Source organism: Dryobates pubescens, chromosome 1 (genome assembly GCF_014839835.1).
Source record: "Dryobates pubescens isolate bDryPub1 chromosome 1, bDryPub1.pri, whole genome shotgun sequence".
NCBI classification, from domain to species: domain Eukaryota; kingdom Metazoa; phylum Chordata; class Aves; order Piciformes; family Picidae; genus Dryobates; species Dryobates pubescens.
Window position 1 is genome coordinate 40,663,207 of NC_071612.1, and position 26,037 is coordinate 40,689,243.

Consider the following 26,037-nt stretch of genomic DNA (forward strand, 5'->3'; position numbering starts at 1 on the left):
CGTCGGTTCGTTTTGTTTTTTTATCGTGGCTTCTGCGCTTCGGACGGGCGCTCGCGCCTAGCAAGGCTCACGGCAGCGTCGCCCAGGCCGGAGAGGCGTTCCCCCGCGAAACCACACGAGTTGTTCAGTTCTGCTGAGCCGAGCACTTCAGAGTCAGTGAAGTCCAGGCAGACAGCAGCAGTTAGGAGACCACGGTGGCTGTGGAGGAGGTGACGCTGGCGGGGTTCGTGCTGACGCTCGTGTAGCCTCCCTCGCTGCTGGCGTTCGTGTCACTGGAGGCCATCAGGCTGGAGTTGGCTCTGAGGATGGCCCCGGCCGCGCTGCAGTGCGGCCGTGGCCCCGGCTCCGGCGTGTAGGTGAAGGTCAGGCTGGTGGAGTAGATGATGCCATCGTTGCGCACCAGGGTCACCGGCACCTGCACCGGCTGCCGCACCCAGCGCCAGCCCTCGCGGAACGCGGAGATGTCCGGCACCACGCACAGCATGCTCTCGGCACACCTGCAACACAGACAGGCTCTGGGCATGGGCACCGGCACCACACACAGGCTCTGGCACCACGCACAGCATGCTCTCGGCACACCTGCAACACAGACAGGCTCTGGGCATGGGCACCGGCACCACACACAGGCTCTGGCACCACGCACAGCATGCTCTCGGCACACCTGCAACACAGACAGGCTCTGGGCATGGGCACCGGCACCACACACAGGCTCTGGCACCACGCACAGCATGCTCTCGGCACACCTGCAACACAGACAGGCTCTGGGCATGGGCACCGCCACCACACACAGGCTCTGGCACCACGCACAACATGCTCTCGGCACACCTGACACCCAGGAGCAGTAGTTGAGCATGGACAGCTCAAAGAAGAGCAGGATACCACAGATCATCACTTGCAGAGCAGGACACCAGAACTCAGCTAGGAGGGCTGGACCACCCAGTCCAGCTGCCTGTCTCACTCAGTGCTGCCCAGAAGCTAAAGCCTGTTACTAAGGGCACTGCTAAAATGCCTCTGAAGCACTGAGAGGCTTGAGGGATCCACCACCTCCCTCTGAAGACTTTTCCAGTATCTGACCACCTTCTAGGTCAAGAAATGCCTCCTAATGTCCACTCTGAACCTGCTCTGGGGCAGCTCTGGACCATCCCCACACTTCCTGGCATCTTTCTCCATCCATTTCGCCAGCTTTGTTGCCTTCCTCTGGACACATTCAAGGACCTTCACATCCTCCTCAAACTGCTGACAGAGCTCATGGTAAGGCTGCAGCAGTGCCAAATGCAGCAGGACTATCACCTCTCTGGAGAATCTGGAGGCATCTTGCCTTCTTGGCTGCTGACTCCTATTGAGCCCACTGTCAACCAGCACTCTCAGACCCTTTTCTATAGAGCAACACACAGACACACTGGAGAGCATGCCCGCAAGTACACACTCTTCAAAGCACCCAGTGAGATGCAATCCCCACAAAGCAGCAGGAAACATTGTACCTGTACATGGTTTCAGCTTCCACATCCCCAAACCAGACACGTAAATTTGGAGTGAAGTTCTGTCCTGTAAGTTCCAACATTGCTACGTCCCCACCACCATTCAACTGGAGAGGCAGGGAACAGGAAAATCCACAAAAAAAGCACAGATTAATACAAATAAACAGCTATCTCCCCTTCCCTGCCTGAAAAAAAGCCCAGAACAAAGTCCTCCATGTGCACCCAGAGCTGCTCCCATCAGCTGGGGAACACTGACACACACCCGACAGCCCTGGGCAATAAAGAAGTGACACATCTAAACGAGCCTCCCAATTAGTGTGATTGCCTGACTGCAAATTAGTGTGAAGGCCTGAGGGAGCCTTCAAGTTTTGAGAGTGGCCATTTAGAATAGACATCGACACAGCTCTGCAAAGAACAAAGAGCCTTTCCAGAGAAGGTGTTAGGAGAACTGCAAGTGTTCCCACCTGAGCAGAAGGCTCATGTTCTTACTAAGGTTTCAGTCTGGCTTTCCCCTCTACTTGGCTGTTTTAAGAGCACAAGTAACTTCCTCAATAATCAAAGAGAAGTCTTAAAGATATCACCATCATAACACTGTAAGAAATAAAACGTTGAATGTCTAGAACAAGGCTAAGGTCACCCCTGTGAGGGGGACAGGCTCACACATCCTGAAACGTGAGCAAGAAAAAATACTGCCCTGTGAAGGAATTCTCCTGTTTAAAAACACAGTAAGAATGTTTTCCTACACACCACCACAAAGGTAGCACGGAGGTTCAGTCGGCATGACAAAACCAACCCCACAGGACAGTTTACTCCAAAGCCATGAGCTTACCTGAAGACTTTCTACAACAGGCACAGGTGTTACTGGAGCATGCACCGGTCCCATCCCCTCATAAAAGGTGTATTCTGCTTTATCTGTGCTAATGATTGTCCAAGAAGCTCCATCATTGATCATTTCTTTATTTGGTTCTTTTGGGCATGGAGTGGCCTTAGAAAGAAAGAAAGAGGTTTAGATCTGACCTGCAGACTCCTGTGCCAAGTCACACCAGCTAAGCGCCAGCCTGCCCAGTTACAACCTCTGTTATTTCAGAAACAGGCTTCCTTAGGTTTTCCTTCTCACACAATGACCTGGAGAAACATCCACAGGTATTTCAGCAAAACCAAACTTGTGAGAATGACAGTGCCACCTCCCTAACCTTTTGATCACTGTTGGGCTTTGTTTTAGCTTCAACATTACTAACCCACAAACTACAGCACCTAGAAGTAGCTACTTGGCAATAGATCTTGTTTTATTAATGCAAAGGGACTAAAAGAGCTACAGATCCAATGGAACAGTTTTCATTAGTTATAATTTACATCTGGCCAAGATGTATTTCCCCCCCACTTTTTAGGCAGTTCTTCATCATCCACAAAACACAAACTTGTACTTCAGTGTTCGTGCAAAGCCAAGGGAGAGAAGCAAAAATGACAACCTTGGAGGCTAGTCAGAGTCTTTGCTTCCAAATGTTGCTAATGTCACTAAATTAACGCACATACAGATAAAAAAATACAGTGACAAGGGGGTCTTATGCCAAGAAACGCCTCCCAATAATTCTAGCAACTAGTAAGGAAATTCTGTATCAGCTGAACACAGGCACAGAAGAAAAATGGGACTCAAAAATTCTCCTTTTAACACTGAAATTCTATTTTCTTCCATCAAGCTTTAAGGATAGCCAGGTGTATAACCACAATAATATCCAGGTCTGTAACCATAACCTTCCTTCCTCAGAGCTGTCGGACAGACTCCACTCAGCAGGAATGTACCAAAGACACAGTCTCCTGTGAACACTTCACCACACTACAATGATGTGAAACAAGCACCAAGAAGAGCTTGCAAGGGAGGTGTGCAGCAAGGGCTGTGACCACAGATCCTACCCAAGCTCAAAACCCAAATGACACTTTGAAGCTGAACTCCAGACAAAGAGCTGCTCTACACCATTTCAAGACATCTTTCCTCTGTGCTGACTATAGGTCTTGGTGGCGCAGACTGACACACTTTGACTCATGACAAATAGTGTCAAGGAAATCATAACTGAATGACCCTGCACAAGATCCTTGACTGGCTGCTCCAGACCTGCTAAACCCCTGCCACAAAGAGGAAGAAAAATGACACAGAATCTATTATGAAAGCCCTGCCACCTCAAGAATCACATCAGGAGCACAATACTCTTGTCACAGAAACACTTGGAAAATGCTGATTCCCCTTCTAGGGAAGCATTACTTCTTTCCCTCCTCTTTGCTTTCCTTTTGTAACTAAACTTTCTCAACAGGTGGCACTGGAGAACACAAAGGCCTTACCACCATGGTTAGTGGCTCCTGCACTGACTGGTTTCATATGGAGACAGGATGGGAATTGCATGACACTGGTGGATAAAGGACTGAATCCAAGGAGAAGCACATACCTAGATTTTAAAAACCCTAATGACTGAACACTGCTAAACTATTCCCCCTGAAAAAAATCCTCAAGCAAGCTCTGTAGCTAAGGGTATTTTAAAATGAAATTATAATGGATTAGAAAAAGCTGTGAATTAGCTTTTATTTAAAACAGAAAGTTAGTTAAAGGAAATCAAACAGCAAAATGTAGAACCGAACAGTCCTCCTCCTTTTAAAATGCACAGAAGTTAGAGTGGTCCTCTCCCCAAGATTGTCTCTAATCAGTGTCCTCATCAAGTCAAACCTTCCAACTTCTGCATGAGCCTAACTTTTTCAGGGGGTGAATAGAATAGAATAGACCAGTGCCAATCCTTTTTTCACCTAGTTCTGGAGTACTGTGTGCAGCTCTGGACTGCCCACGTATGAAAGTGTATTGGGTTGAACTGAGCTGGAGTTAATTCTCCTCACAGTATTGTTCTAGTGCTGTGGTGTTTTGGGTTTTTTTTGCAGCAGTAGTTGATAACACAGCAGTGTTTTGGCTACAGCTAAATCCAGTATTCAAGCTGTGTCCTTTCAACATTTCCCTGCCCCAGGAGTACATTGAGGGGTGGGCAAAATCTTGGGAGGGGACACAGCTGAGCCAGCTGACTCAGACTGGCCAAAGAGGTATTCCATACCATATGACGTCAGCTCAGGTATAAGTAGGAAGTGAAAGAAGGAAGTGGGGGGGATTCATCTATGGCGTTTATCCTCCTGAGGAACTACCAAGCTTTGAGAGCCCTGCTTCCCGAGACCGACCACCGTCCTGCTGATGGGAAGTAGAGACTAACATCTCTCTCTGCTTTCTTTGCTTCCGCGCGGTCTATTGCTGCTTGCTTATTAGTGTTATTAAATTGCTCCTATCTTATCCCCGGCTTCTGTTATATTTTCTTTCCCTTCTTCCCCTCTTCACTTAAGAGGGGGAGTGATAGAGCGGCTTGGTGGGTATCTGGCCTCCAGGCCAGGGCCAAACCACCACAGAAAGCCATGGTGAAAAAAAGAGAAGGTACAGGTGGGATGACTAAAATCACCAAGGAGCTGCTGACTTTGTGAGAAGAAACTGAAAAGCCTGTGACTCTCCAGCTTGAGGAGAAGAGATGAAGATGCTGGTGATCAGCATGAAGAACTGTTGCTCACTAAATCCTGCAGAACTGCAACTAAGAACCACTCAGAAACTCTGAGTTCACTCTAAAGTAAGACATGAGAACTTTACTAGAGAAAGAACAGGACACCTCTTGAACTTTCTGCCACAGAACACTGCAGAAAAAGTGCTCATCAGATACCACAGAAGATCCAGACTGATGGAGAAGACATCTGCAAAACAGTATTGAAGGCCAGGGCTGCAGCCTCTAACAGCCCTTAACACAGGAACTGTGGGTGATGGCAGAGTACTGGACTGATGGCTGGATTGGTGTGCCTTAAGGTCTCTCAACTGGGCTACATCTATCCACTCAAGAGAGACTTCTCACCCCAGATTAAAGCCTGGTGTTTTTTGGTTTGTTTGGGGCTTTTTTTTTTGACAGTGAGCACAGCCCGTCTGGACTCCTACTGCAGGAACTGGACTCAACAAGAAATGCTTCAGAGCAGGCAGGTGAAAGGTGCTGCAGTGCTGGTTCCTCTGCTCTTGGTCTACTGGTCCAAAGGGGGAAAAAAACAACCAACCAAAAAAAACAGATCAAATGGGATCTCTCCCCTGTCACTGGTGAAAAGAGTTTTTCTTCCATGGTGAGTCCATGGCTCCCTATCTGCTAGGAACAGACACACCAGCAGTGGTGCAGCTCCACTGGTAAAGGTCAACGCGTTGCACTGCAATACCATGGGAATGCACTAGCAATTGTGCATGCAGCCATGTCTTCCATCGGAAAAATCAGAATTCTTTGTCTACAAGACATGGAAGAAGGTGCTGAGGAAGGAAAAACAGACTTGGTGAGAGACAGATGATGTTTGCTGCTTTCCATCCTCTCTCTTTTCCAAACAAAATACCAGCCCCATAGTTGAGCCCAACTGCAGAAGTGGGGAAAACATCTCAGCTATTGAAATAGTTTTAAACAACTCACTTGAAACTGGATTATTCTCTCCTGGGAAAGGCACAAATACATTCTCTCAGTGTCTTTAAGGTAAAATGCACATTTATGGAGCTGCGATACTGGATCATCTGCATCCAATAACGCTGTTTGCTTGTCTACCTTGCGAATGATCTGTGGATGAAAATTGCACACACATTTAGGACAATTTCTGTACTTCATCACAATGGAGATTACACATCTACTGTTAGCAAAGGAAGGGAAAGGTCTTTCTTTTTTCATTCCCCTGATTCCTGTTTTAACACCACCATCAGATTATCCTAGTTCTCAGTGCTCGTGAAACAAGAACGCAACGCTGCAGTGCCACTGGGTGCTACAGCTGCAATGTGCTGCACGTGTCTGGGTTTGATCCCTTTGGCTGTGAGGGGAAACATGAAGCTGCAGCAACAGCTACTTTTATTACATTTCTTGGTGCAAAAGAGTGGGAAGTCAGATGTTAAGGCTTCGGCAGAAGCTTCCATCATTGACAGCATCAACCACACTGTGGCAGACTGGCTGCTGAACAAGAACAGTGGAAAAATCAGGATTTGTATTAAAGGTACTGAGATGTCCTTAAGTCCAGGTTGGCAGACGTAACAGCCATAGTGTACCTTAACAACTGCTGGGCACTGAGTGTTATTTAAGGCAGCTGCAAAGAACAATGTTCCCTACAGCTGACAGCTCAGATGACTGCATTCAGAACTGTTATACTGGTTTATTTTAAAAAAATCAAGTAAGTGATTCCCTCACAGACAGTGGGAATTTGTAGCTTGTAACTTTAACTCAGCTTCTAGAAATAAAGTTTAATGCATCAGCAGCACAAGCCACCAGCCCCAGTGCTTGGAGATTTCTAAGCTGACAATCAGAAAGCCAGCCATGTCCTCTGGGATGTCTAATGATCATAATGGCACTGTTAGCAAAGTGAGTTTCAAGATGAGCTTGGCTGCTTCAAAGTCCTTGGCATTAACCTACAAATTGTCTGCAAGGTACCTTCTAACCCAGTCACCTTCAACCAGCCTGGTAAGGCAGCGCAGCAAACACTGCCAGCAGCAACAAGCCACCCTTGGTCTGCTTTGCTTTAGGGCATTTCTACCTACAAAGGCAACTTCTGGAATCACCAATAATGGCATTCCCAGTAAGGAAATATTCACATGATGTCCACAAATAAAGTGGGATCCTCTCACTGAACCTGATCAGTAGTAACCAGGTCTGGATCTTTCTGTCAAACAATGTGAAAAATACTACTAAACACACTCATCTATTTAAACGACCATTTACAGCATTTCTGCTGAGCAGGCTATCTTCTCTAAAGACTTCTCTAGGCTAAGTTTGACCTAAGAAACAAAGTCTGGGAAGGAAGCTGCCTGCAGGGAAGGCTGATTTTACACTGTCACATTCTAAAGATTGTTTCTAGTCCCAAGTGGGATTAGTGGAGCCTTGTATGAAATTTCTAAGGTGTTGACAAGCCACAGTTCCACATCAGATGACATATGAAGCACTGTTTATTATCCCTCATGCAAAATTCCACTTAGGCTGGCATTAAGCACATAACACTGGAGGAAATAAATCTATAATTACCCTCAAATTTAGTTCTAAAAAAAACATTACTGTGTAACTACCAATAAATGTTTTGGTTCACAAATCTTAAGTGGTTATAATCAGATTTGTATCTGTGACAAAAGACAAGGGCTGAAATTGTCTCTTTCTGAAAACACAATTTATAAACTCAAAGGAGTTTCCAATGCTCTGCATGTAAAACAGACAGCATTAACACAAGTCCAAAGTGCACTTCCCAGCTGATGTGGGTGTAATTGCACACCTTCAGAAGCACACAGAAGTGCAGCAGAGCACTTGCAAAGCTTCGCTGAAGTCAAGCAATGGGAGAGTCTTAGCTGCAAAGACTTTGCTCATCTGGTTGGTAGCAATATGTAAAGCATTTTGCTACCCTGGGACCTACGTTACTGCTTTTAAACCAGGCATTTCTTAAGGACAGCTTGCAGATTGACCTACTTTGGCAGGTCTGAATTCTGACAAACACCCTATGCTGATTTTAGAAGCTGTTATGGGCTTACAGAATTAATCTGCAGAAAATAACAATAGGCTTTCAGTAAAATGGATGCCATTTCCAGAGTAAACATCCAGCACCAGAGGGAAACATACAGTGCCAAGAATTGTACCCAGCTGTGCAATTACACTAAGTAGCCATCTACAAATTAATGACAGCATTGAAGAAATTAAACTGTACCAGTCTTGGGAGTGCCATGCCAGTGACTGAGCACACAAGCTTGACCGTCTGCCCGTAATGGATGTAGCCATCTCTCACTGTGAACTCTTCTCCTTCTGACTCATCATCGTCCACTGCAGGAAACAACAATTTTCAAATTCTTGGTTTTAATCACTGCTTTCCTCGACAGAAGAGACATTTAACATCACACTATTACATCAAACACACACTCAGGAACAAAGCACATCTGCATATGGGCAATTCATACGGAGGGACAAACGCAGGGCTATTTTTGTAGGGATGAAGGGAGGTGAAAAATACATTTCTTCATTTATTTTTTTTTTTTTTTTTTACTTACAGAGGTGAATGTAAAATGCTCCCCACTGCTGTGAACTGGCATGGAAATTGCCACCTTCCACGTGCAAATATCTGGTGCTAACTGTTTGGGATCGAAGTCTGTTAAATAGTGCCACTTTTGTCCCTGACGCAATACATACTGCAAGGAACACACACAGGCTGGAGATTATCAGAGTACTTCATGATTGCACAGAAAAGTCACACAAAGTCACAAATGCAGTAAAACAAACTGATGAAGACTGGAAATCGAGGAGTAATTATCAACTATTGGTTAATTCAGAAATGTCTGTGAGGAGACCAGAGCTAATGGCAGCACCGCAGGCGGGCTGCTCTCCAAGGCAGGTCAGCTCAGGGTGCTGCCACCAGCTACACAGGCCAGCTGAAGGATCCTGCTCCCAGCTCTCTAACACCTGGTGGCTTATGTGGCCCTTGGGAAGCACTGAGACAACCTTCAGTGAGCATTTGAAAGACAAAGGAGAATTACTCTTACAAATCACCATCGATTGAAAGGCAGACAGACAGAACTATGCAAAACTGTAACCATGCAACTGGAGATGTTCTCAGGTTGGAACTTACTCATCATTCAAGAGAGAGCAAGGCTAAGTCTGCTCCCCTACAAAAAAACAGCCACTAGCACTGTGCCATCAAAAGGGGCCTGTTTCTTCTAGCAGGTTGGTATCTACCCTGGCAGAACGCTTGGTGCAGATGGACTGTCCACCAGAGCTATCTGAGCACAAAGCCAGCAGTGGCACTGCAGCCCGCGGGGCAAGCTAGCGGCCTCCAGATCCACATGCCATAGGTGAGTGGGGTCCAGCCCAATACTGATGGAAGAGCCTTTTAAAGCACTAATGAAGAGAGAGAGAGAAACACAAAAAAAAAAAAAAAAAAAAAAAAGAGGGGATCTCTTCAGGTGCTCCAGTGGTATGCAAGCAAACACTCTGGGGGAAAAGCAAAAATGCTCCCAATGACAACATTAGCACCAGAGACAGCTTTACTTGAAAAGCACTGTGAGCAAATAAATCTGGGGGAATGCCCCTACGCAGATTTCTTAACCAATTACTTACAAGGAACCATGCAAAACATACTAGAAAACAACATGAAAATGGCATGAGGCAGTGAGAAGGTGGCTGTGAGGCTAGGAAGTACACTATGGATAGCATGCTGCTACTCACTTATCTATCATCACCCAAAAGCTTTCTCTTTGATACTGATCAATCACCCTAAGCACCAGATAATAGCAGCTTAGGAGTACCAATATTCTTGGGCACTCTTTATGCATCTGTCTACAAGGATTCACTCCTCAGACTAAAGGGGGGCTTTTAGTGGACATTTTCCATTTACTAAATAATTAACTGTGACTGCATTAAAGTCAGCAGTGCAACCTCTGCTGGGACACTTTCAAACACACCCACAGGGACAGCTCTGAAACACAGCAGAAAAACCAGAAACGGAAAAATGTCATTGTGTTTGCTTTGTAGTCAGACCTCAGGATACACATTAGTGGGAAGCAAAATTAATTGCTACCCCGAGAAGAAAAAAAAAAAAGATGTCAAATACTTACAGTCTGCATTTTTCAGTGACTGCTTCTTTTTAGAAGGTTTGGAGATGACTTTGATCCGTTTGCTAAGGAACACACCGATGTCGTCGCTGTTGCCATAGAACATTTTCACCGACAACATGAAGTGCTTTCTCTTGTCTGAGTCTGATATGTACAAGGTTTTGGCAGTGCAATAGTTCTGTGGGGCAAAACAGGCTGCTGTTTCTTCTTGCAACTCAGTTCAGTTCAAGAAACTATGCCTAGTTAATTTGACAAACAAAACAGGAAAACCGATGCAGCAGCTTCTAAAGCAGAGCGGAAACTGCTTTCTCCATCTCAGAGTGGCTTTGGTTGGAAGGCCTTTAAGATCATCCAGTCCAACCATTCTCTAACTTTACCAAGGCTGGGGCTAAACCATGTCCCTTAGCACCACATCTCTGCCTCTTTGGAATACCTCCAGGCATGGGCACTCCACTACTTCTCTGAGGAGCCTGTTTGAGGACTGCTTCAATTAAGAAGTTTCTTCTAACGTCCAATCTAAACTTCCTCTGGTACAACTTGAGGCCATTTCCTCTTGGTTCCATCACTAGATAGTTGGGAGAAGAGACCAAACCCCAATTTACTATAACCTCCTTTCAGGGAGTCATAGAGAGTGAGAAGGTCTCCCCTCAGCCTCCTCTTCTCCAGGCTGAACAACCCCACCTGCATGTCTTTCATACAGATACTTTCATGACTCCTGTTTGACTTTGTGAAGCTTAGCATCTGACTATCTCTCGAAAGACCCTTACCAGAACTGGAAAGGAGATGGTTAGAGACTTTGGCTATGCACAGCCATCTCTGATTGACTAAGAGCACTACTGAGAACACCACCTGAGCAGAACTCCACAGGCAGCACAAGAGGCTGCCTGTGCAGGAAACATGCCGAGTCAAACTTTTCTTGAAAGGATGGGAGATGACTGCGTTTGGAAACACTGGCAAGTTACTTTTGGCTGAAACTTTACTGTATTTCAGTGCAAAGGGACTTAAAGACCACCTCTAGCAGCAGATGTCATTCAGATATTTCCTTGCTGAGATTATCCATCCATGCAACCAGGGAGAGGGACACAGAGGAGAGTGGGGCAGAAACCTCACTCGAGTTACTCACTGGTGCCCAACAACCTCACAGTTTACTGACTCTGAACCAGCAGCCTACAAACGAAAGGCTGGTATCCCTCTGAAAGCCTATGAACCACATCCACCTATTCAACTCTCCCACAGATTTTTGAGTTGGTTTTTTTTTTTTAAACTACTTGGGTAGTATTCTCCTACAGTGAAAACAAGTGATCAAAAATAAGCAAAGCCATTCCTTGAAATATGCTGCAGGTAGCCCTAATCTTCTCACAGAAATCTGGGTGGTTCATTACAACTCTTCTACCTTTCCTTCCAAGTTCAGCTGCTGCATCTCCTGGTCGCTGTTCCCGATCCCGATGAAGGCACAGGGCTGTGACTCCTGCTCAGTGCAACCATCCCGCTCCATCTGCTCTTTTTTTTTCTTCCATCCACTGCCCATGAGATACACACATGGAGGAGGGCAAAAGAACCTGGAAATGAAAAATGTGTGATGGGATTACACACTGCTTCACAGAACACTATTAAGACAGAAACTTTAGTGCACCACAAGCTCTCAAGCCCCTTCTCACTTTGCATGCCAGGTTTTACATCCTTCATTTGCCTTGAAAAAAAGGGAAAAACAAGGAAAAGCAGCATTAGCTGCACTGACACCAAATATGCTTCCAGGTGTGAGAGGCACCAGTTTTAATCTCTTTAAACAAAGCCACTTTCTGCCCTTCCAAAGAACATATTCTTAAAGTGAAAAAGGCCTTGGAAATTATGACAGTGCTTTGTTCCGCAGGTGCTTAACATGATGCAGTAATCAATAAAGCAGTTCCACAAGCTGCAGTTCCTGAACACCCAGTGCCTCATCACTCACAAGGAGGGAGCCTATTCCATCCAAGCAGAAAAGTCTGCTCTTAAAGGGATAGATGATTTGACACCTTCATCAGCACCTGCAGAAGAGATGATCCAGTCTTTCACAGCGCTGGCTACAAGCAGTCCAGATGCCATTTACAGCAACACACTCAACATTAAATGCAGCAGAATAATACAGTGCACCAGTTTCTGCAAATTACTAAATACAAATCCTCATCACTTTGGGGTTTGGTCAACAGCTGCAGTGCTTTTATCACCATGTAGTTCAGATCAAAGTGAAAGAAGCAGAGCAAGTACATCCAGGGGTGAGGTAGCTAAAGAGCTATGAAGGGAAAGGATAACTGAAAACCTGAAGGGTGGTTGTGGCCAGGAGGGGGTTGGTCTCTTCTCCCAGGCAACCAGCATCAGAACAAGAGGACACAGTCTCAAGCTGCGTCAGGAGAAGTTTAGGCTCGAGGTGAGGAGAAAGTTCTTCACAGAGAGAGCTGTTAGCCATTGGAATGTGCTGCCCAGGGAGGTGGTGGAGTCACCATCCCTGGAGGTGTTCAAGAGGGGATTGGATGTGGCACTTGGTGACATGGTTTAGTAGTCATGAGGTGCTGGGTGACAGTTTGGACTTGATGATCTTTGAGGTCTTTTCCAACCTTGTTGATTCTATGATCCTAAAAAGTTTAATTATCTCCTTACTTCACATTGGACAGCAGTGCTTAACTTGGCATGTCTGAAACCCAAAGAGGACTTCACTTAAATTTGGCCTGGGACAAAAGAATCCATGGATTATTTCCATTAAATACCATTAAAACCTCAATTAATGACTCAGATTTAGGATAGAAATAAAGTCTAACACACTTCTTTATCTCATCTATGCAGCAAAATTTCCTTTATTTAAGAGATATAAAACACTTTTCTTATAGAATTCTTAACAGATGGAACTCAAGTCCTCAGTCAATAATCACATCATAATAAAATGTGAATATGAAGGATCTCTAAAAATGCAATGATTTTGTGTAATCATTTCAGCTGATACACACAATATATTCTTTGTTAGAGAAACAGCCCAAGGCTTCCTGCAATTCAGAATTTCTCAGTGTTATGATAATGTGCAAAAATTATGCCCTGCAGGCAGGGGAAAAAAAAATTTAAAAATAAAATAAAATTTTCTATTTTGCCTATAAATTCACAGTGAAAATATGTCACTCATTTTCCCCTAGAGTGAAGACACACCAAATTTTATGGCACAGCAATATGCTTTCGGTTTAAATACCTGTGAGCATCTCTCAAAGACAAGCAAGGGCAAGGATGATGCCACATGCTGTTGAGACCTCCTCTGTTTTGCCACCCCAGAGAAGGGACACATCGTGGTGGTCCTCTCTGAGCAATGCTTTTCTAATGGCAACTATGAACTAACTCCTTGTTTAGGGGAGGCAGTTTAGGGGGGCGATGGGGGGAAAGAAACTTTAAGTACCAGATGTATTGCTTCAAGAGTTGATCTTCTGGATTGAGCTCCCTTAGACCGCTAGAAAAGGCACACCACCCATCTGGCCAGCTTCAGAGCTCTCAAGGCGACAATAAAAGGTCCTGTAACTGTTACTGGATGTGTCCCACTAATGCTCTTCTCAACAATTACCAGCTATTTCCAACAAGGCAATTATGCAGTCTAAAAATGAACATCAACTTAAAATTAGGGAGGCAAAAGCACAATTGGAGCTTAAACTGGCCTCTGCTGTGAAGGACAACAAAAAGTCCTTCTATAAATATATTAATAGCAAGATAAAGGGCAAGGACAACCTCCACTCCTTGGTTGACATGGAGGGAAATGTTGTATCAAAGGATGAGAAAAAGGCAGAGGTACTTAACACCACCTTTGCCTCAATTTTTACTAGAAGGACAGAATGTCTTCCAGACAGTTGGCCTGCAGAGCTGGCAGAAGAAGCCAGGGAGCTGCATAGTTTCCCTATGTTCCATGAGGTTATTGGAACTCTCCTCAGCAGCCTGGATCCCCACAAGTCCATCCTAGGGTGCTGAGAGAGCTGGCAGATGAGCTGGCCAAGCCACTCTCCATCATTTTTCAGCAGTCCTGGCTCACTAGAGAGGTCCCAGAAGACTGGAAGCTGGCCAATGTGGTGCCCATCCACAAGAAGGGCCGGTTGGATGAGCCAGGGAATTACAGGCCTGTCAGCCTGACCTCAGTGCCAGGAAAGATTATGGAGCAGGTCATCCTGAGTGCAATCACACAACACTTAGAGGATGGCCAAGGGATCAGGCCCAGCCAGCATGGGTTTAGCAAGGGCAGGTCCTGCCTGACCAACCTGATCTCCTTCTATGATCAGGTGACCCGCCTGGTGGATGTGGGGCAGGCTGTGGATGTAGTCTACCTGCACCTCAGCAAGGCCTTTGACACCGTTCCCCATAGCAAACTCCTGACCAAGCTGTCAGCCCATGGCTTGGATGGGAGCACACTGCGATGGGTTAGGAACTGGCTGGAGGGCTGAGCCCAGAGAGTGGTGGTGAATGGTGCCACATCCAGCTGGCAGCCAGGCACTAGTGGTGTGCCCCAGGGATCAGTACTGGGCCCTGTGCTCTTTAACATCTTTATTGATGATCTGGACGAGGGCATCGAGTCCATCATCAGTAAATTTGCTGATGACACCAAGCTGGGGGCAGGAGTTGATCTGCTGGAGGGTAGAGAGGCTCTGCAGAGGGACCTCGACAGGCTGGGCAGATGGACAGAGTCCAACGGCATGAGATTGAACACATCCAAGTGCCGGGTTCTGCACATTGGCCACAGCAACCCCATGCAGAGCTACAGGCTGGGGTCAGAGTGGCTGGAGAGCAGTCAGGCTGAGAGGGACCTGGGGGTGCTGGTCGACGGTAGGCTGAACATGAGCCTGCAGTGTTCCCAGGCAGCCAGGAGAGCTAATGGCATCCTGGCCTGCATCAGGAACAGTGTGGCCAGCAGGAGCAGGGAGGTCATTGTGCCCCTGTACACTGCACTGGTTAGGCTGCACCTCGAGTACTGTGTCCAGTTCTGGGCCCCTCAGTTTAGGAAGGATGTTGACTTGCTGGAACAAGTCCAGAGAAGGGCAACAAAGTTGGTGAGGGGTTTGGAACACAAGCCCTGTGAGGAGAGGCTGAGGGAGCTGTGGTTGCTTAGCCTGGAGAAAAGGAGACTCAGGGATGACCTCATTACTCTCTACAACTACCTGAAGGGAGGCTGTAGACAGACGGATGATGGTCTCTTCTCCCAGGCAGCCAGCACCAGAACAAGAGGACACAGTCTCAGGCTGCACCAGGGGAGGTTTAGGTTGGATGTTAGGAAGAAGTTCTATACAGAGAGAGTGATTGCCCATTGGAATGGGCTGCCTGGGGAGGTGGTAGAGTCGCCGTCATTGGTGGTTTTCAAGAGGAGACTTGATGGGGTGCTTGGTGCCATGGGTTAGTTGTTTAGGTGGTGTTGGATTGGTTGATGGGTTGGACACGATGATCTTGAAGGTCTCTTCCAACCTGGTCTATTCTGTTCTATTAACAGACCAATGCTTTGCAGAACAGAACCCAGCCCCTTGTATCCCAGTGGGTATCATGCAGCAAACATCATAGTTAACCTTCTTCCTTGTGGACTCCTGCACTGAGCTCACTGGTGACAACACAAGAGACAATCCCAAACTTGTCTCACATCCTTTTCACATCAACTTTATTGAAGCCAAGTCCTTTGGCTCGCCATGGCCAGTAGATGGCAATGGAGGCCCGTAGGATGGAGAAAGCAACTGGAGTGTTCTTGTTATACCACATCACAGAGAAAACCTTGGGAAATAGTGACTTACTGCACAAAGAACCAAACTTTGGAAGCTGAGAATGTTACATTTGGTTAAAATCACCAACCAAGAAGCCAGAGCCTACACATTCCCATTTTCTGATGGGTCAGCCTCTCACAACCCTTCAGATACAAATCACAGAACTGTAAACTCACAGAACGCAGCTCAAGGCTTTGCACATTTACAAACCCAGGAACTCAGCTCTAGAACAGGCTAAATAGACATTTGTTATCTAGCACAGTGTGAGCAAAGCACAAGTCTCTTCATACTTCTAATTTTCACAGAGGATTACAGTTACAGAAAATGCCTTTGATGTGTATAAAATAACTGCTGCAAACAGTTTTCTCATCAATAAAACATTTCCCATGTTAGCAGGAGTGTGAGTGCCTGTGTGAGGCTGGCTTCCAGACAGCTATACAGAAACAAAGAGAGAAAACTAATCACCTCCCCAAAGTCAGTTAAGCAATGGAGGTAATTTCCAGTGTTACTGATGGGAAATGAGGTAGGACAATGTTTGGTGGAACAAATGAAAATACTCTTCCTTTGACCTTTGATTTATAAAGTCTACCTCTCTTTTTTGCTTAACCACAAAACTAAAGTAAGACTGAGTAGGAGGGGGGAAAAAAAACCTTCTTAAGTATTAATCTGACCTATAAGAGGTTGGAAGGGAAGGCAGTTGTGTCTCATTCTTCTGAGTTTCAGAATTTTCAGTACAAGCAGCCATGGTGGAAGACCAAGCTGGGTGTCATTTCCTCAATAGAGTCTCTCAGTACCTCTTTACCTCTTGTCAATTTCCTGCTGAATGAGCAGCAGAACACAGGATCTTCCTCTGTGAGGTGAACACCTAACAATTTGATCTAAAAGCCACGAGATCTCTTGGGGATCAGCCCTGTGAGCTCCTTCACCACTCAGACTCTGGAGAGAAGTGTCAGGGAACGGTCAATAAACCATACAGGCAGCACAAGCCAAACCACCACACTCAGCAGGACTAAACATCACCTGAATGCCTTTGAAACAGGACAGCCATCCATCAGGAAACCTAAGGCAAGAAGTCTTAAATTCAGTTGAAATCTATCCATGAGCTGCTTTCTTCCCAGCTTATTTGTTAAGCATTAACTTTGGCAACAGCAAGGCTAAGAAGCCTTTTTTCATCACTCTTCTTTTGAAGCAAGAACATTCTCAGACAAATCCAAAAAGCTCCCATCCAGGTGGCAGCACCCTGCAGTTGTGTTTCTGTGAGGCCTGTTGGAACAAGGCCACACCAGGCATGACCCATGTCATCTGCAACAAGCCTTAAGCAGAGCCTTCACCATCTGCTGACTTCACCACAACACTGGGAGGTAAACTCTGTGCTCACCTTCTTATTATGCCATGCACAGTCTATTAGTGATAAACACTTCTCATGGCCTGAGAACAAGCAAGGCTTAAAGGCTGGAACAGAAGGTGGAAGTTTGTTCAGGGCATTTTTGGGTTCTTTATTTACTTTAAAGACACAACAATGTAAAAATAATTCCTTTTGCAACTTGAATTTTGAGCTATGGAGACAATGCAATTTAATGTATTCTTCATGGATCAAAAATGAACCAGATTACATGCACACCATAAGGAAGTGCCATGGAAAACATGCAATTTCTCCCCAAGAGCAGGTATGAAATAGGTTTCTGCTTATAAAGCAGATGTGTGCAACACAACTGAGTTTAGAAATGGTATTTAAGGTACAAATGGTGAAAACCGGACTGACCAGTTGCACAAAGCAGCCTCAAAGCTTTACTAATTTTGCTTAGCCCAGCAACATGAAGAATCAAAGGGCACATTCTGTTAAGAATAAAACAGAATCAACCAAAAACATAATTTAAAAAAAAAAAAATCAAGAAAAGAAAAAGGAAAGAAAAAAAAAAGAAGTTAATTCATCATTGCGTTTCACTCAGTACCTCAGGGCACGCATGGATTTACTGGCTGGAATGTTTCTTTAGGCTGCTACTGATGCCAATGCTCTGGGAATCAGCAGAGCAGTACCAGAAAGTCTCAACAGTGTGTTAAAATAGAATAAAAACTACACAATTTCAGGTGAGAAATGAAATCACAGCATGTATTCCAAACGCCCACCTCACACCCACTCTGGCATGGCAATCGTTGCCTCATCCCATTATTTTACGGCAAACTTCTCACCACCTTCATTCCCAGTTGTCTTCCACCAAGCCCTGGAATTCTCTGCACTCATCTGATGCATTTAGTTTTCAGGAGGTGAAGCTGAAACACCTTTGATGAACAAATGCAGTCACACCAAGACAGACAACTCAGCTGCACCTCACAGAGTCTGCACCCAGCTCCTGTTAGCAACCGTTTCCAGCACTGAGAAACTCACCACTAGCTGAACAGCCTTCCCCATTATTACTTAAGGGCCACAGTGATCTGACCAGCATCCAGCTGAGGAGCACACAGAGATGTTTAAGTCAAGAAAGCCTATGGCTGGGATATCAAACTGCACACAGGAGCTGTCAGCCACTGCCCACAAACACAAGTTTGAAGTTTTGCTCTGAGCCCCTCAGTCAGTCTCCTATCAGTAATGTTACACACTACCTCTTCTCCCCTCTTTCCAAGCCATTTGTTCACCAAAGCAATGTACGCAGGACAGCTTTGCAAAGTGCTCCTGCCCTCATGAGCTGCTCTAGCTAGAAGAAACTGACTGAAGCCAGAGACGTTATTTAAAAGTCCCTTTCTTATCTGCAGGCACACCCTTCATTTTTAGGGAATGATCTGCTGAAGTCATCTCCAGCCACGAGTGCAGTTCTGGAATGACAATACAATCTGAGAAGATCACAATCAGAGGTCCCTACAATGCCATGATAAATCTTTCTGGCCTCTGAGCTTGCTGCCAAGGGCTGAAGTTATCATTCACTGCTGGCAGTGAGCAAGGAGATGTACAGTTACACAGCAGATAAACAGCACACTTGTCTCCTCCTGCCCCCTCCCTCCTTCCCCTGCTTCACATTTGGGGCTCATCAAGAAGTTCATAAAGATCTAAAATGCATTTTGAGTAAACAGCTCCGTGGAGCTGCAGAACCTGCACACTGCTGAAAGAAAGGACTTGAGGCACGCCACCACAGAAGGTGACACACTGAGAGACAATCCAGCAGGCACAGAACACTGGAGAGCAGCTGAAACAACCTGCATCTGATTCACAGACATCAGGAAGGGTGATTTAGACAGGCAGCAACCATCAGAGAACCTTGCAGGCTTGATTCTAACATTCCTGATTTCTCATACTTTCACCTATAGATGAGGTAAAATCTCAAAGCTCAGAAAAATGTGAAAAGCAACAGGGAGGGCACAACAGGGGCAAAAAAGGGTTAGAAGTTTGGTCTTTGGTATTGTTATTTATTCACCACAGATTCTTTGAAAGCTAACCAAATGCCACACTATTTAGGGAAACTGAAGGTGGAAAAAAAATCATTTATACTTACATAAAATTCCATGTCAGCATAAAAGGCCTAGAAATCTCTCTGTGAAGGGCTGTCCTATTTACTTCTACAGGTCATGCCAAGAAAACATCACAGAGCAGACTGCAGGAAATCCACCCCTGCCCAAAAGCATCCCTCCTCCCAGGGTGGTGTGCCTCCCATCCCTTAGGAAACTCTCCATGATTGCAGCTGGTGCTGCACTGCCTTTTACCAGAGTGTTTGTCATCAATGTAGCTGTGACTGACCTGTCATCTGCTCAAAGCTATGGCAGAGCTGAGTCAGAAATACCTCTTACTGAGGCCAGCTCTTTCATATTTTGTTAGGTTAGACATGATGAAGAAATTCTTTCCCATCAAGGTGGTTAAGCACTGGAACAGGTTGTCCAGAGAAGCTGTGGAGGCTCCAAGCCTGGCAGTGTTGAAAGCAAGGTTGACAGGGGCCTTGAGCAACCTGGTGTAGTGGGGGGAGGAGTCCCTGTCCATGGCACAGGGGTTGGAATTAGATGATCTTGAAGGTCCTTTCCAACTCAAACCATTTTGGGATTATGTGATATTAAACTGAAATTAATCAGGAAAACACTCCTCTACAAATAGCCCCCATTAATCACCTTGTTTGCTCTGGATTTCAAATGGAAGGTTTAAAATTAGAGCCATGTGAGTTCAGTGGAAACAAAGCTCCACCGCAGACAGAGAAGCTGCTGGCAGAAACACTTCCCCGCACTGAGCTCCACAGGCTTGCAGCATCTCTTACAGCAGCAATGGAGTCCTGAGCACCATTCTGGTCTGCCTATCTCCAGACTATGGTATCAGCTGAGGAATCCTGCCATACCCTGTGCACCAGAGGGCAGCCAGGGAAGAGCAGACTCACCTTTTCTCGTTCCCATACGATTTCTGCGCAACTTTGGCGTGGAGAATTAGCACTGTTTGATCCCCTCTCTCCTTCAGGTAATTTCGCATTGCTTCCCTGGAAAGGAAAAGACAAAATGAGCTTGGAAAGGTCTTTGGGGTTTGTTTGTAATTATAATAATCCAAAGACACCTTTAGGACTGAAAAACCCAAACACCTGAAATCCCACAAGGTGAGCATTAAGAGGGTCAAGGTGAGTCTGGGTTTTAAGACAATTACACAGCAAGAGGCCCCAACCATGCATGAAGCTGGCAGCAGAGTTCTGTGAGCACTTACAATGGCTACACTTTCCAGAAAGCAAAAAAGTTTGACATGTCAAACTGTTATGCCCCTCTACTCTGCCCTGGTGATTCCATGTATCATGTTCAGTTCTGGGCCCCTCTGTTCAAGAAGGGCCTCAGGGAGCTGCTTGTAAGAGTCCAGCACAGAGCCACAGAGATGATTAAGAGAGTGGAACATCTCTCATATGAGCAAAGTCTAAGGGACCTGGGACTCTGTAGCTTGGAGAAGAGGAGACTGAGAGGGGACCTCCTGCATATTTATAAATATGTGAAGAGCAAGTGTCAGGAGGACAGAGGCAGGCTCTCTCACTGATGTCCAATGACAGGACGAGGGGCAATGGGTGCAAGCTGGAGCATAGGCAGTTCCATGTGAACTTAAGGAAAAAAATTTCCATCATGAGGGTAGCAGAACACTGGAACAGGCTGCCCAGAGAGGTTGTGGAGTCTCCTTCTCTGGAGACTTTCAAAACCCACCTGAACACATTCCTGTGTGACTTACTCTAGGTGACTCTGCTCTGGCGGATGGGTTGGACTCAATGATCTTTTGAGGTCCCTTCTAAGCCTTAACATTCTGTGCTTCTGTGACCAATGCCCATCACCACACCATGTCCGAAGCTCTATCTGATAAAGCACTGCACAATAAATGTTGTTTAGAAAACACTTTCTTAATTCAAAATTGTCCCCTGAACTAATCTAACCTCTCAGGATAATGACCAATTGTTCCACAGTTTTGTTTGCTATTAAATCAATGCAATGTTTATATAAAAGTATCCTTCTGGTTGTGAATATCCCAAGAAAAAGTTAAACTCTTCAGCCTACTGCCTAGTCTGGTTTCCTAGAGACAGCCTCTACTGCCTGCATAAAGTCAGGTAAAAAAAAATAATTCATTTTCTATCGCTCATCATCACAGTAATGAGAGACATCACATAAAAGCTGTAATTACCTCCAAGACACCCAGAGCAATTCCTTGAGAGGAGCAGGAGAACAATGCACCCCATCATTCCCTGCACACTCACCTAACTGCTCATTAAGCAGCGTGCCAAGCTCAACACCCCAGGCTTGGCAGAAAGCTGGCAGCACCCTGCTCGGTCCCTGTCAGGAGTCCTGCAGTGTGGCTGCCCACCACTGCACTCACCTGCAGCCATCAACCCCAGAAACAAACTGGAAATTTAACAGCAAGCTAAATGAGAAGAGGCATGGCTTTGGGTGGGTTGCACCCAGCATTTGAATGCTCCTTGGACAGGTCTAGAAAATCAAATATTCCCAGTCAGAAGATGACGGAAGACAGGAAGCATTAGTCTTGTTGCCCACCCCTTTCCCAAATCTCCACACACAGCTTCACAGAAGCAAGCCAGCACATTTTTTTTTTTTTTTGGGGGGGGGGGGGTGGGGTGGAGCGGGGAGGGAGTGCACAGGTTACAGAACAAGCACCCAACTTTGCCCACCATGTTCTGTAAAACCTTGCATTTGTCTTGTCTGCCTAAGACAGGGATCACTGGCTGCATTTGCTGTGGAAACAGCAGGGTGTGAGAGCAGAGACTTGAATCACTGCTTCCAGTGTGGACCAGCTTGATCCCTTCACAGCTGACTCTGGTATAAGTGACGTTTACCCACCAAAGAACTGATGCAAGAGCTACCTCACAGTGCACAGAGTTACTTTATTTACAGCTGGTGTTTAGTAATAGGCTTTAAACCACAAAACATAACTCAGTGAATTATTATGATACATTTCATTAAGATATTGTATTGGCTGCATTCTAGTGGTTTAAGAACTTTATATCTGACCATTTGAACTCCTCTAGGAAGAGCACTGCCACACTAAATTAAGAACATCTGTCAAACAAACTTTTGACTACTATTAAAAAACCCACTCAAAGCCAGCAACCCCCACACAGAAATGCTAGGTGCTAGCTGATGTTTATTCAGCACTGCACAAGGAGGAAATTGTGCCTTTTTACTGCTCTGTTGCTACCGTGGGCTGGGACAAGCCAAGCTCCTACGAGAACTAAGAATGTTTCCCTCCAACCTCTTCCACTGATAAGAAAACACAACCACTGCAACTCTTAGATGTCATTTTTCACTACTAAATCTTACACCTCTCCACAAAGGTGACACCATTATGGTTTAGATTTAAACCAAACCAGAAGAGCATGAAAAAAGCAGCGCTCTTCTGCTGGAACCTGCACAATGATGAGCAGGTCATCAGAGAAACAGGGCTGCCTGGACACAAAAAAAGCTGAACAATTTTCCAATGATTGAGCTAACTGCCTTTATTTTTCTAGCATTACACAAACAAATCACACCTTTCAAAATGTGTGTGATTCTTTGTGATTTAAAACTAGACAGACTGGCTTTTTTGTTTACAGCTTTTTTTTCTTCAGAGGAAAAGACTCAGTTTGCTTGCTTCAGTGCCTTTACTGGCACAGAAAAGGTTCACAAGCTCTGCCTCTGACAAGTGGCTGGCAGTGTCCTGATGCCTACCCTGTACTCACAGGAAAGAGTACCTGGCATATCCAGTACCCAACATCCTGCACATGGAATTTAGTCACTACAGTTAATAGAAAACTTAGTTAAAACTATTGACATTGAATAGTCATTACTTTTGTTGCACTTTTAAAAATCATAGAAGATAAATTCTATCAGTAGCTTCAGGGTGACACGGAGATGTGGCACTACTCAAGGTGGAAAACAGTTCATTTTTGAAACCTAGTACCGTTAAACACTGCTGAACATAGTCAGGCCAAGAGGGAACAGCAATACTTGTTCAACAAAGCTCAGTTCTGCATTGGAATGAAACTCAAGAAGGACACAAGCTGACCTGAAGCTGCTCCAGAATGCAGCAGCAGCACAGGGTGTGAGTGCTCAGCCCCACATCAGCACACCAGAAGTAGGCCAGAGTGACAATGAGCTGCCACGCCTCTACAGACACTGGCACCACACGAACTATCAAAGCCTGCACATCTTTTGTCCCTGAGCAAACAGCAGAGTTCAAACTCAGCAGCTAGTTACGATCAGCACAGACTGTGGCAGTGAATAATCAATGTTTTCCAAGCTATTGTACCACAGCCCATGCATAGTGGTAGCTACCGAGAGCTTCCAGCACAAACCCTTTGAGGCAGAGCAGGAGCAACGTAGCACAGTGCTGCAGCCACTCTCACCACATCTCAGGAGGGACTGTTCTGGTGGCACTGCCTGCTGCTGTCCCTGACTGTTCAGGTTCTCCCAGAGTCAGTTCAGAGTCCTTCTCAGCAGTGCAGGGCTATCCTGCTCTCACCCGCTGCAGAACAGCAGTTGTGCTGAGCTCTGGCAGGGAAAGTGTTACTTGACATGACTTCACAAGGCACCCTTACCCAAGGGAAGAAATCCCACTGATTGCTAGTGATTCAGAGCTCATCAGAATGGCATCCCAGTGGACAGTCAGCAGAATCCGAGGTGTGAAGCCAACACCATTCCTAACCATGTGCACTACAGCAAGAGACTGTTTGACACTGTCCTTCTGGCTAGCTGCTGCCTGCAGGCAGTAACTGAAAAGTGCTGACGTTTCTATTCCACGACTACCAAACCATAAGGCTTTCACTTAGAAATCCTTCTGGAAACACAAAAAGCTAGCTTTAGGGAATTGTTAAAAGCAGAATTTCTTCAGAGCTTACCTAGTGAGCCGCTTGGGTTGAGGTCGCTCTCCAAATTTCCTGGAAAAAGAAGAAGTTGTTAATTTAAATCAAAAGTGTTTAGCCAATTTCACAGTGAACTATTAGCCCAATTTATGCAACTGTATTGGAATTCAGTGTCTTCCTAGGGAGGTTACTATTCAAGTGTCACCCACCTCCTTGAAGCAGCTTTTCCCATGCCAGCTTTCATTTGATTTGGAACACAGGCTTTCTTTGCTACAGTGGCATTGACTCTGTCTCTGAATCCCAGCTGAGAAAGTTTACATCCCACAATGATGAAATAACCAGGAGTACTTTGCCATAGCATTGGTCAAAGGTGCCAACAAAACCCAGCTATTATCAGCCTCCAGAAATGTACAGACTCAGCTTTGAAGTGGCAAATCCCAGTGAACACTCCCCAGGTTCTCAGAAAGCTGCTTTCCTTCATAACTCTTAAAAAAAGGATGTTGAAGTATTTACCATGTGCCAGGGACAATCTCCCTGGTGGAATGTAGCCAGGCACGACCCAGAAGTGCCCTGCTGTGCACCTGAACAGTTTTAGCCATACAGTGTTTGCTGTGCTGCTTTCAGTGTTTTAAGAGTGTTCTTAAGAGAGGGTTTGCTCTTGACACCAGGTTAAGGCTTCCTACAAAAATCTGTATTTACACAAGACACCAAATTTACACAGGAACATCTTCGTTACCAACACACACACACACCCCCAAGATTCACCTACAAAAGTCAGGTGTAAGAGCTGGGAAAACAGTGCTCAGCTGCTCACCCTGATAAGGCAGCAGAACCACAAGCTACAGTGAGGAAAAAAGCAAAAACAGAAGAGGAAAAAAACCCCAACAACCAAGAACCCAGGCTCAACTTAACACCTTTGTAGCTAAAAATAAACTGAGGCATCAGAGACTGTGCTGCTGTTGCCAGTGCCCATAAATATCTCTATTACTGGCCCTACTCATGATGCTTTCTGGAGAGTCAAAACCCCTCTCCTAATATGGCCCCCCAACAGTGCTGGAGGCTCCTGAGGACAAGAACCTTCTCATTCACTGATGTGACAAGGAATTCTCCTGTCTGTGCAGTGGGTCTGTCCTGAGCTCCACAGCAACTGGTGGTGGCACGAAGACCCATTCCAGTTTCGTGTCAGCAGTTCTAAAGATGCACAAATGTTCAGCTCTTGCCATTTGCATAGCAGAACGCAGCAGTACTCATGAAACAAGGGAACTGAGATTCTTGCTCTAAGATTTGGCTTTGTACATTTTAAATGCTGAGCTCTACTAGACGCAGGATTTGTATTTTCTCTGTGGCAGACATCATTGCACTGACACATCTGCAAGGCAGAAAACCCGAACAGCTCTGCAGCAGCAAAGTTCTAGCCTGATGCCTTTCAGACCAGCTCCTGAGCACAACCTGTGCCTCAGTATGAGTGGGTGTGCATGTCCCACTTTTGGAGTGCACTCTGTGCAGCTCCTGCTCTACCCTGAAGATCCTCTGGCAGAGGCCTCAGCCTCTGGCTCACTGACTGCACAGGATTACCCTTCATCAACACTCTACAAACAGTGACTATAGATAGCTGCCTGATGTTGATTACAGCTGCAGTCTGCGCTTCAACTCTTCCGCACATCTCATTCCATCATAAGAAAATGAAGAGCTGCCTACTTTGGAGCAAAGGAGGCATCACACACTTTGCTGTGGCCAGCAGATGGAACAGAGGAGGATACTGGTACATCATACAAGCCACCCCCCAGACAAAACCCTGCTCTCTCCCCCAGGTGGCATTCCCCCCTGAGCACAGCAGCATTGGGGATGGTCTGTTTTCAAACAGTTTTGAGGAGGCCATGTTCTGTCCT

The 26,037-nt window shown here is 45.7% G+C and overlaps 1 protein-coding gene across 9 annotated transcripts in view; it reads right to left on the reverse strand.

The window, feature by feature from the left end:
• The window catches only part of RBPJ (recombination signal binding protein for immunoglobulin kappa J region), a 140,312-nt gene continuing 114,275 nt past the window's right edge, over positions 1-26,037 (reverse strand). For 5 of the 9 annotated variants that reach the window (XM_054164263.1, XM_054164275.1, XM_054164256.1 and 2 more), the window contains exons 2-11: positions 24,185-24,223; positions 20,216-20,311; positions 11,522-11,687; positions 10,132-10,306; positions 8,572-8,709; positions 8,235-8,347; positions 5,984-6,124; positions 2,308-2,463; positions 1,482-1,585; positions 1-743 (exon numbers count right to left, since the gene is read on the reverse strand). In XM_054164263.1, the coding sequence (XP_054020238.1) occupies positions 182-743; positions 1,482-1,585; positions 2,308-2,463; positions 5,984-6,124; positions 8,235-8,347; positions 8,572-8,709; positions 10,132-10,306; positions 11,522-11,687; positions 20,216-20,311; positions 24,185-24,223 (1,690 nt within the window). In that variant the 3' untranslated portion in view covers positions 1-181. Of the gene's footprint in view, positions 744-1,481; positions 1,586-2,307; positions 2,464-5,983; positions 6,125-8,234; positions 8,348-8,571; positions 8,710-9,146; positions 9,436-10,131; positions 10,307-11,521; positions 11,688-20,215; positions 20,312-24,184; positions 24,224-26,037 lie in introns of those variants that run through there. The other 4 variants (XM_054164270.1, XM_054164294.1, XM_054164284.1 and 1 more) reach the window with 4 other exon arrangements.